Genomic DNA, 12253 nt, shown 5'->3' on the forward strand with positions numbered 1-12253 from the left:
TCTGTTCATTAAAAGCATGTGTTCAGTTAATAGCCAGGAAGTTGAAGTTTCCTAGTGAGACAGGGTTCTTTCAGGATCCAAGTCTGACTCCAGGGAATCTATTGTCATCTTCTTTCTGTTCTTCTCTTGGAAAAAGTGAAATTTAAGAGCAAGAAAACATTCTGAATGGTAGCAGTTTGGCCAATTTGCTCAGCGTCTCAACTTCTGATTGCTTTAACTCCCTCATTCAAGTCATGTAGGAGGAATGTTTTAAGTCGTGTTATTGTGAATGGTGAAAGTAAAGTTAATTTTAATTCTACTAACAGTCTCACACAGAATATAATAGATGATGCAGTGGTGTAACAGCGTAGGTGGACTTGTGTTCCTCCAGCATTGGCCATACCACACAATACTTGAAACCGCTCCAGATTCACTTTGCGAAGAGAGCAGAGTGGAAGGCAATTTGAACTTTTTAAACTATGCTTAGTAAAATGGAGGATTTTCTTTCTCAGGCTTGTCAGAACTATTCTTGAGGTTAGGTCACTTTGCCTGTGATTTGGAGACCTTATCAAGACACCTGAAATTGCTGCCTGTTCTGATGATGGGTTCAAGCTCTCACAGCCAGTGTTAACACATTGTACTCTCAGTGTTCACATGGATAGGAATTCTCTAAATTTGTCCTGCCTCTAAGGCTATAATTAGTGCACTGAACAGGCCTGTGAGTCTGCCTTTAAGAAAACTGAGGCGTGTACCTGTCCTGTATCTCCAGGGCTGACTTTGTTTGCCAGTGTGAGAGACCTCTCTGATCATCTGGCACCAATGTACAAGTGAGAGAGGTGAGCTGTGTTTTGCAGAAACCCAATAACCTTAAGACCTCATGGGTTGAAACAAGCTTACATCTTTCAAAGATTGACCATAATCATTACAGTTTAGAACACAGAACTGCAACCTTTTTCTGAGTGGAATGCACTTACCAAGCAACCAGCCGTCTTCTGTGGCATGGGTAGTCCTGGGACACCAACTGACTTTGAAATAATATCTACTGTTGACAAGGGCAGTGGTTATCCTATGTCCAGCACGGATTTATAAGGGATTACAGGAATTGAGTAACTTTGTTACCTTCATGACAATAGTTAACAGGCATAAAGGTAGAGATAAAAATCTTTCTTGGTTTCATACACAGCTGCTAATGTAAAAATGCCTATTGCTTAATGTGTTTATTTGTATTTTTTAAGTGATTTCTCAAGGGGTTTTGCAATGGAATTCTGCCTCTGGAAATAGTGATCTTAAGTTTCAGTAGCATACCTTAGAAAAAAATACTCCCCAAAGCAAAAGTATTCTTAAATGATTTTTTGGTGACATATCATCCTATCTTGCATCTAGAAGGGCTCAAATCTTGAAGCTCAGTTTCAGAAAACACTGTATCTGTCACACAATTCTGTGATGCACCCAAGCATTGAACGCTCTGTTCCCCTCTTCTTCTCTCCGTCATGATGATCCATCCATGTGTTTTTTGCACTTGAATGTATGAATATGAATTTGCTTTGATGTAAGATACTCTTTATTCCATATGTTACTAATCCCAAGTTAATAAGATGACAAAGATAGCACAAAGCGGTGCAGGGAAACAGGAGATGTGGCACGGGGAGTAGCAACATATACTGTTTGAGCCAAAAATTGAAGGGGAATTGAAAGCCCTTGCTTTGCACCAGTGAGGTATTATAATCAGCTGAGTTGCAGCATCTTGCTTCTTAGAGAGACACCATCTCCTTGGCTTCTGTAGAGTTTCTTCTGGTATGTTTAGTCTTTAATTTAGAAAGGAAAAATACCAGTTGGCATGTAATTCTAGAAAGATTCACGTTTCCTGTTCTAACTCATCCTATATCCAAATTGCGTTGCACTGAAGCTAGTCTTTTGCCTGTTCATTGCCTCAAATCGTCAGGTTATGACTAGTACTGAACCATGGTACTGAATTTAGCTTTTGATTATTTTGTGAAATTTTTATGTTCTTCTTTCATATTTCTGTGCAGTATTTAATGAAAAGATGAGAACCAGTAAAGGAGTGAACTTGCCCAAATCGTTGTACTACAGCCAGTGGGGTTCTCTCGATGAATGAGTGATAATTCTTTTCATATCCATTAGGGAGCAAATTGATACAAATATTCAGTGAATTTCCAAAGGTGAATTTAGTTCCTGCTTAATCTGTCTGGAATTACTTTGTTCTGAAATCTCTGCTTTTAGAAGCATCTTCACAAACTGCCAATGCTCAGTCAGTACTGTGTAATCTGTTGTGTAATTACACTGTGTAACTATTATCTGTAGGCACACTGCTCTCTATCTGGGCACTTTCTGGTATTGGAGCTTCCACTGTTGTAAGCGTGATGGTCTCAATGTCAAGCAAAAGACTTAAGTGAGCTTCTCATTTTAATATGCTTAAAATACTCAGGGGGTTTTGTTTTCCACTCTGCTGTTTAGTTTGTTGCAGTAGAAATAAATTACAGTTTAGCTGTTAATTTCAAATGTTTTTACTTCAAATACTAGTACATAATTTGCTGAAGAAACTGAGTGGGTTTTGTATAACATTCATGTTTTCAATTAGTGTTACTGGATTTGACCATATTGTAATAATGCTGCATTGTTCACATGGAAAATACTGATTATGAACTCTTCCTTTAGGTTGCCATAAAAATAATTGACAAAACACAGTTGAACCCAACTAGTCTACAAAAGGTAGGTTTTTGCATTTAATCTTCCAACTGCACTGTTTTGTTTCACTCCCTCTTTCTGTTAACCGTGAATGCCCGTGCTGGAGAATCTGAAGCATTGCATACGTTGCACACATCTGACTACAGTATTTAATAACTAGTTTTGTAACAGATATTTTTGACAACCCTGCAGTTTTTTCAAGGTGAACTTGTACAGAGCTGTGTACATGGTGTCATGTCCTCATGTCTTCTTCATGCTGGTCACTTTGTAAAACTTACAAATAGAAAGCTTACCTTCTGTCCTCTTGAACTTGAAAATACTGCCTGTGCACTGGAAGCCAGGTAGTATCTGTGCCTTTCATGTAGTTTGCAGCAGGAGTGGTGATGCAGTTTTATGGAGCAAATTGGGGCATGGCTATTCTGGTTTCTTCCCTCTAGCCTCAAATGTTTAATGTGTGCTGTTACAATTGTATCGCCTTATCTATTTTAGTAAGTAGTGATCAATCCTGCTCTTTGATCAAGGCAACTAGTCTGCTTTGGAGTGCCTACAGGAAGTACATTTACATGCTCCTTTTACCTAGGACTTTCCTAACTCTGTCCTTTTAAGTGCTGTAGTCAAAAAGCTTTTTATTTACTTTTGAGTACTTTGATAAAAAAAGCTCCTTACAATATTTCTGTTTGAATGAGAGAATACCCAGAACTTACCTGCAAACAAAATGAAGTAGCATAACTAGAGTAAACTGGAGAATATACACATTCAGATCTTGTGCAAATACTAAAGAGATCGTGCAACAAGATGTTTTTATCAAAATGAATAGTGCAAAAGTAAATTGGAAAAACACACAAGTTCTTACGTTCTATGGTTTGGTTGAGAGGCAAAGAATAGCCTATAGAAGAAAGGCTCTCTTGTCTGAGCAGGTATCAACTTCCTGCTGATTCTGTAGAATGGGTAAAAGTAGATAATGTGGTTCCAGTTTTCTCTTTTATTTCTTTTTCAGCTTAATCTCTGTAGTTATTGATAATTTCTGGGTATGCAGAGAGGAAGTGAAATGCAAATTAGGTAATGCCATGGATTAAGTAGAGTTGATTTGTGTGGCAGATCTGTGCAACTGGGAAGACCTGAAAAAATTACTAAATGCTCGGAGCATTTGGGAGAAGAACAAAAGCTGTGTGATACAAAGGAGAGGGTTCAGTGCATCGGAAGCATGGTCAGAGAAAAGTAGAGGCGCCATTTTGCTTTCAGACAAAAATGTGAAATCTTAACCCTTCAAATGTTGTCTTGAGATTGGGCCACAAGGCTAGCTTGAGCTCATATTAAAGTACAAAGCAGATGTTTTACAAGTCACAGGTTCAGTTCACAAAGCCACAAGCTGGAAGTGTGCTTGTTGGCCCTTTGGGCCCTTTGGTTTCTGGGTTTCAGCCTGCTCGGTGTCCTCTTGTGTATCTGTAATTTCATTTTTATTTACAATTTATAAAACTAGATTATGAAGTGTGATTTGTAAATTGGTCTTGTTTTCTTTAATGGAATCTGGAAGAATAGTACAAAACAGCAGGGTAGAAATCAGATCAAATTTGGGGAGTGAGATTGCTGATGTGCTGTCCTCTCTAAGCTGATCTGTTATATGAGCACAGAAGAAAATTTAGCAAGGTATGTCTGTTCTCAATTCAAAAATTGAAACGAATTTTCTTAAATGCCTGTTTGCCACAGTAAGCAGAGTGAATGCACAACACTACTTAGCAATTTTCCTTGGTTAAGGCTTTTTTTGCAAACCCTTGCCCCTTTTCCCCTGGCACTGTCAGCAGTGCTGTAGACTCGTTGCTTTTGAAGCCAGTTGCACACACAACCTGTAGATGCAGGGAAGCTGGGATGGAAGTGCTTCTTGTCCTTGTGCTGCTGGAGACAGCGATAAAATATTTGCGGTATGGTGGGGAGGGAAGGTCTGCTCTGAGGCTAGGGTGTGGTGCATAGTGTCTCAGCTGCAGTGTAGCCACATAGCCTCGTCATCCTTAGGTGGGGAAGCAAATGGCGATTAAGGCTGCCAGTTCTGATTTCTTTGTATTATGTCTTCTACACTGATAATTCAGCTGCCAGAAAGAAGTTAACCTTGTTAAAGACTTGCTTTGCTTTCTGGAGCAGGAATTCTTAGTATGCCCTTGCAGTAAGCTGCAGGTGGCTGCAGTCCTCATAGCTCAATATTCAACAGCGCGGCTCTTCAGAAGAGTTGGGTTTCTTGTCTGCCACTGAGGAAGTCTGGTAGCCACATGCAGCTACTCTTAACTGTTGTTTTAGGACCTAATTACTACTCTGCTGCTCTTGCTTAGTGAAGAGGAAACTGTAAGCAGTACTTCCCTGCTTTGTAAGAAAAGGGAATTCTTAGAGCTTTTTTCCCATGCTGGTGGTGTTAGTCATAATGCCTGTTGTCTACAAACGTACTTGTGTACCCAGTTCCAGTATCGATCTCACTGGAAACAAGTGCTGATGTAGTAGTTCACTTCCTCCTAGACAAAAAAAATGCAGTTTGTTGGGTTTCTTTTATTATTTTTTCTTTTGAATTAGCAATGTCATTATATGTAAGGTTTTGGGCTTTTTTACCAAGCCCTTGTACTAGTACTATGTCACTTCTCGTTTTCCTTTTTTAGATCTTGGCTCCTCAGCCAAATAGTTTTGTTCATTATGTGCAGATGTTTTGCTACTTGTTTGGGCCATTTTTTTGTTAAAGCTTTTCAGAGTTCTTAAACATTACTTTTAACATGGACGATGCTCTTTCTGACCATGGGTCAATCAGTATTTTAAAAACTGCAAGAAAAGGATGAGGACCTTGACACACCTGAGAGGTGGGTCTCTGAGAGCCTCATGAAGTTCAACAGGCCTGCAAGGTCCTGCACCTGAGTCAGGGCAATCCCAAGCACAAATACAGGCTGAGCAGAGACTGGTTTGAGAGCAGCCCTGAGGAGAGAGACTCGGGAATGTTGATCGGTGAAAAGGTGAACATGAGCCAGCAGTGTGAGCTTGCACCCCAGAAAGTCAGGCGTGTCCTGGGCTGCATCAAAAGGAGTGTGACCAGCAAGCAGGTCAAGGGAGGGGATTCTTTCCATTTGCTCTGCTCTCTTAAGACCCCACCTGGAGTACTTCTTTCTTCTGGGGCCCCAAACATGAGAATGACATGGACCTGTTGGAGCAAGTCCAGAGGACAGCCACCAAGATGATCAGAGGGCTGGAGTACCTCTCCTATGAAGACAGGCTGAGACAGATAGGGTTGTTCAATCTGGAGAAGAGGAGGCTCCAGGGAGACCACCTACCAGCCTTCCAGTACCTAAAGGGAGTCTACAAGAAAGCTGGAAAGGGACTTTTACAAGGGCATGTGGGGATAGGACAAGGGGGAATGGCTTTAAGCTGAAAGAGGGTAGATTTAGATTAGGTATTAGGAAGAAATTCTCTATAATGAGAGTGGTGAGACACTGGCACAGGTTGCCCAGAGAGACTGTGACTGCCTCTTCCCTGGCAGTGTTCAAGGCCATGTTGGACAGGGCTTTCAGCAGCCTGATCTGGTGCAAGGTGTCCCTGTGTGTGGCAGAGAGGTGGAAATTAGGTGGCCAACTTTAAGGTCCTTTCTAACCCAACCAGTTCTATGATTCTCTGAAATCTAGAAGCTATTTGTATAGCAGACTAAGGATGTTTGCTTAGAATCTTTTGCAGCATCAACAGTGGAGTTACCCTTGGTGAGAGTCTGACCCAGCAGGCTTTATCTGAGTATTGGAGGTGGAAGATACCAACAGTCAATTGCGAGTGAATTAAGCAAACTCTTCCAAACTTTAAAAGCTGACCAAAGGCTTTCAGTTATATAAGCTGCCATTAAAAGTATTAGTGGAGTATTCAGAGTATATTATACATGAGTTCAGCAGAACTGAATGAAAAAATAAGCAAAAAATAGTTACAGATTCAACTGATTTAAATTTCTGCTGATCAGAAGAGTGATGGTGAAGTAGCCTACCTTGTCTAATGATATATGAAAAAGCTCCAGGAATAACATAGATTTTTAAAAAAATAGGCAAATTAATTGTGTCGCTGGAGAAAAAGAAAACACACATGCATAGGTTTTGAAATTACTTTGCATGGCCAAAAAATACACTTGATCAATCAATCCTGATTGCATTTAAGCAGCTTGTCATCTAGCAAAGTGTCAGGCACAGACCTGGATAACGATAAGTAAATGTATTTGGCAAGCTGTTTGGTTTTTCTTTGTGTCCAGGTAGTGTTCTCTTCACATGGGGGAGAAGGTCTGTTGGGCAGTGCAGTGAGGACTGCTCCCCAGATCTTAGCCTTTACAGAAACATCAGAAAGCAGAGAATGGTTAGAACAGCTGATCTCTAAATTCTGGTTTGGGTTTTTTGTTTTCCTATTTATTTATTTACATCCCACCTCTCATTTTTCTTTTATTAAAAGACACAAAGGCACAAAGATTTTGGTTTGACTCTTTGGTTGTTTTCTGTTTGTTTCCTGTGTTTCACTTTGTTTTGCTTTTATTAAGTGCACCTATAGATTTTTTTGAGTCATTAGTAATAAGCAGACATACTAAATGTCTTTATCTGAAATCTGACCTGAGGCGAATAGTGCAGCAGCATTTTTTGCTTCCTTACTGTTAATAACAATGCTGCTATCTCTTATTTACAAAACTCTTTTCTCTTAAGTCTGCATTCCTGTGGAGCTTTGGACTTTCATTCTGCTTCAGTCTCTTTACATTAAGTTCAGTACGATCATTATGTTGCTGGTATTTCTGTAGAGGTTGATGTTAGGTTTATGATAAAACCTCTTGATTACTCCCTCTTTTTGAAGCATGCTCTTAGAAAATAATCAACACTTAAGAACATCAACCCTCTGGAGTCTTGGGCTGGCATGGGGGGAGCTGCAGAGGCAGAATAGCTACACTCTTAGACTGCCATATAGCATACTGCCTGAAAAGAGAATTTTTGGGATTTTCCAAATACAATAACTTTTGCACTTCAGTAATGATAGTAGTGATATTTTTTTTTTTTATCTTGAGTCTTTTCTGGAAGAAGTGGAACTACTTTTATTTCATCTGCTATTAACCAGCTTGATTAAAAGCAGTGTTTTATATTGCAGTAACACCACCTATGACATTTTTCAGTATTACACTCAGATTTACTTGCATCTTCTAATTGTCTGCTGCAGCAGAGTTTTCAGAGGGGAAGATAATTAACAGCTGATCAGTAATAGATTGTTTTCATTTGTGGTTTGTTAATAATATGTCATTCCTGTATTGTTGTCCAGTTGCAGGAGGACAGAGTTTATTCTGTGTGACAGGCAAAGTTGAACTCTTTGGAAGTAATAGCTCAAGCAAAACCTTCACGTGGGTATTGGTGCTGTGGGGGGACAGCCAAGATCCTTACAATCAGTATGTGGTCTCTGGATGCAGCACCATTGATGTAATGGCATTAGGGTTGATGTCAAATGGGCAGTTAGACTTACTTACCACCCATCCTGCCAAAGTAGATGTGCTGAGGTGGGCAAGGGACCTGCAACAGGAACCTTGAGAGGTAGAGTGTTTTTATTTGAGAGAGTGGTGTGTTTTGTGAAATTTTTCTATTAATTTAATTCATGGACCTTGTAAGTCAGTCTGGGTTAACACCAATGCTTACATAAATGGGAGCAGTACAGTCCTGTAGCATGGGAAAGTGGATGGTGAAGAGGGTGGGAGCAAGCTGATCTCTTTGAGACTCAACCCCTGAAGTAATGATGTTTCTTCTGTCTGCTGGGGTCAGGGAAAACACCATATTCTGTTAATTTTGGCAAGTACATTCAGTGTGTTGTACTGGCTGAGCAGACTCAAAGGCTGGATGTCTGGCAGTGAGTCAGTGGAGCTGCAGTGACAAACTCAGGACTAGATGCTACCGGGCCTCAGTTGCCTCACAGGAACATTTCTGAATGACCAAGGGAGAGCTTCACCTTCTCAGCTCTCCTAAAAACTTCCTCCTTGTTGGTGTAGTTGGATAACATACTTTTTGTGCAATATAAGCAGCTTATTTTTCACCTGTGAGTTCCTGTTGTAGCGCAGTAGTTCTGTGGCTTTAATGAAGTACTAAAGAGAGGTGAATTCATACCAGCATCATGCTGTAGTGGTCTGCAGAAGGTGCAGTGGTGAAGGTTCACAAAACTTTGGAAACAGTATTTTCTGTGAAGGGGTGAAGAAAGATGATGTGAGATGTACTGGACAGCAAGAATCTTCATGGGCTCGTAATGGTTTTCTGGCCCCAAACGTCTGTGAACCACAGAGCTAAGATCTCTTCTCTCCTGAGCTGTCTGGAGTGCTTCGTGGTTGTTTTCAGTTTTTTGAGGGTTGATTTGTTTGGGGAGGGGTGTTAAAAGAAGCAGGCACTTAACTCTTCCTTCCGGTAAGTGTTTATTTCATGAAATTCACTGATACACTAATAGTAATGTTTACCCTTTGTGTTTAAGTATTATGAAAATGATCAGGCCTTAGAAAGAATGGGTGTTACCAATTTTAATAACTTATTTCTTGTTTTATGTTTATTTCAGCTCTTCAGAGAAGTAAGAATAATGAAGATCTTAAATCATCCAAATATAGGTACCTTGTTTCTTTAACATAATTTCCAACTCAGGAGAAATTTAGCATTTTCACTGTTAAAATTGTTGTGGTATGATTTTAAAAGACGATTCTGCTCTAGGGTTTCAATTTCATGTAGGATAGCAGTAATAAATACCTTTTCAGAGCTGTGTATTCAAACAAACAAACCAAACCCAGAACACTTGGGGCCCTTTGCATAAAACTGTTACTGTATCACTAACTGATAATTTTGTTCCTTTTGAGCGTAATACTGATTTTGACTGAATTTGGGCTCTCATTAAAAATAAACATATACCAAAACTAAAAAGTGATCAGAAAGTTGTTTTGGATTGTACTTTGAAATTATATAGTGTTGTTATGAGACTGCTAGCAAGCTGACTGATAACTCATTTGTCACCATGTGTGCCAGTTCAGTCCATAAAAAGGGCTATTTTTGATGCTCAGGTCTTTGAAGTTCTGTTTCAGCTACTTTTCCCATGTATGGGAAACAAAGTATTGTTTCTTGAGAAAATTTGTTCTGTATGCGTTGAGAGTATTTTCCATTTAAGAACAGAACAGGCTTCTTTAGGGGTAATAGTCTGATGTTGTCAAGCAGTAAGCAAATAGTTTGTTTCTTTGGCGGAATTCTCTGGGGGGTTAACATAATACTTCTGCAACTAGTTAACTGATTAATAAATGGCTTTCTTTTCCAGTGAAGCTATTTGAAGTCATTGAAACTGACAAAACTCTCTATTTAATAATGGAATATGCAAGTGGGGGTAAGTAACTGCTGTGATGACACATATAAACTGTCAAGTGGGAGAAAGCACTTGTTTTCTTTAAAGTTTTGCTTTCTGTTTCTGCAAATATTAATGTCGCAGTAGTGTAAAATATTAAGCAAAATCTTTAATATTCTCTGGAACTTCTTTGTGCAATATAATTAGTTAAAACTTGTAAAACTAACTTCTGAACTTACTGCAGTTTAATGACATTTGCTTTGTTTTCACAGCTGAAATTTAATGGGAATCCTTATTCGTCCATTGATTGTTCCTGTCCCTAGCAAATACCAACCTTCTCAATTTATTGTACTTGGCTCCCTGCCTCTGGTGTCCTATTTTGTATAAGATAATTGGTAAAAACATGTTCAGATGAAACATTTTGTGTTTATTTAACTGTTGCTTTCAAAAGCATGAGTACTGCAACTTCTGGTTTTTTAGATATTGATGACATATGATGTACCTTAATCACCGACCTTCTACTGTCAATTGCTGTAGGCTTAGCATTACACCACTGTAGGAAGAACTGAAACATTTATTCCTGATTGGTAGGGGTAGGAAAAGCATTCATCATGCCATGTCAGACATTTTCACCAGACCTAGAAGTAAGGTATTTGGGCTTAAATTACTCCTTGCTGGCTAAAACCTAATAGCACTCATTTTGTCAATGTGACCCTTTAGCATGAGTAGCTGGTAATCTCAAATAGTAGAGGCTTTTCTTTAGTTTTGGGAGGGAGATAGGCTTCTTTTCAGAGAAAATCATCATTAAATTCTGACTTGGATGTTAGATTTTGTGAAGTTTAATGAATTACTATAAATCAGGTAATGATTCTCTACTTGCCTATGTTTTCTTCTAGCAGCTCCCTAAATGCTCAGCCACAATTTGTCTAAACAAAAACAAAGTTTGTAAAATACCATTAAAATATTGGCTGGTACAGGTGTTTGTGGAGACATCTTTATGCTGTTTGATGGTACTAGACTTAAAAACGAAGACCTATTGCCATCTAGTGATTAGCTTCTAGGATGTAGAAAGGCTAGCAGTTCTCTAAAGCAGTGAGTCTCTTCCTCATAGTAATCTAGAGGTACATCCTCACTGGTCTAAAAGGCCATGAGCAGTACCCTTTGCATGTGCCATGTTGGGCAAGACAGGAACACCTGTAATCTCAGTGGTAGGCATCAATTTCCCATATTTCCACTGTATCAAGATACTTGGCACACAGGATGCATGTAAATTCTAGGCTGCATAATGAAAGAAACTACTGCTACTACTGCGGCACTTTGCATAAATTGTGAACAAGTCTTTCTGTGGTGTAATTTTTCCTGAATTACGAAGAGAGTGTTCAGGTTTCTTCCTTCAAGGATTTTGGAGAAAAAGCTGTGAAATACATCTGGGAACATCATCTGAGTTGGATATTAAATAATACACTACAGAGAGAAGTTAAGCTGTTTTATAGAAAATCCTCCCATTCCCTCAGATTGCTCAGCTGTTACTTTTTCTGCTGTATGAATCCGGGGTTTTTATTCCATTTGGATGGAGTTGCTTGGTTAAAAAAATGGAGTTACTCATCTCTGCCCTTGTGAGGTGGCTATCTACAAAACAATGTTTTCTTTCTTAGAAAATTTACCTATTTGATCCACTTCTAAAGTCTCCACTAATTTTGCATATTAGCAAAGAATTTTTAAAACTGCCTACTAGTCTGTGTTTGTAGGAGTTGGGTCTCTATAGTTTGGAGAAGAGGAGACTGAGGGGTGACCTTATTAGTGTATATAAATATATAAAGGGGGAGTGTCACGAGGATGGAGCCAGGCTCTTCTCAGTGGCAAACAATGATAGGACAAGGGGTAATGGGTACAAACTGGAACACAAGAGGTTCCACTTAAACTTGAGAAGAAACTTCTTCTCAGTGAGGGTGACGGAACACTGGAACAGGCTGCCCAGGGAGGTTGTGGAGTCTCCTTCTCTGGAGACATTCAAAACCTGCCTGGACACATTCCTGTGTAACCTTATCTAGGTGTTCCTGCTCTGGCAGGGGGATTGGACTAGATGATCTTTTGAGGTCCCTTCCAATCTCTAACGTACTGTGATACTGTGAGTTCTTATGTACATGACTTCGGTTTTGCTAAAGAAAATCTCTCATGCTCTCACAAACATGTCAGTGTTTCACAAGCGAGTTGGCTGCTTGTAAAGTTAAAATGTTGTCGTCCAAGT

At 39.4% G+C, this 12253-nt stretch overlaps 1 protein-coding gene across 24 annotated transcripts in view; it reads left to right on the forward strand.

Moving 5' to 3' along the window:
- MARK3 (microtubule affinity regulating kinase 3) overlaps nucleotides 1-12253 on the forward strand; it is a 62258-nt gene that overhangs the window by 16697 nt on the left and 33308 nt on the right. For 21 of the 24 annotated variants that reach the window (XR_013956918.1, XM_080618607.1, XM_080618624.1 and 18 more), the window contains 3 exons: nucleotides 2656-2709; nucleotides 9241-9289; nucleotides 9982-10047. Coding sequence is in view for 23 of the 24 variants with exons in the window: in XM_080618607.1 (XP_080474733.1) it covers nucleotides 2656-2709; nucleotides 9241-9289; nucleotides 9982-10047 (169 nt within the window). In the remaining variant the exon portion in view is untranslated. Of the gene's footprint in view, nucleotides 1-2076; nucleotides 2160-2655; nucleotides 2710-9240; nucleotides 9290-9981; nucleotides 10048-12253 lie in introns of those variants that run through there. The other 3 variants (XM_080618625.1, XM_080618621.1, XM_080618619.1) reach the window with 2 other exon arrangements.

The sequence above is a fragment of the Psittacula echo genome (assembly GCF_963264785.1).
Source record: "Psittacula echo genome assembly, chromosome: 5".
Classification (NCBI taxonomy): Eukaryota; Metazoa; Chordata; class Aves; order Psittaciformes; family Psittacidae; genus Psittacula; species Psittacula echo.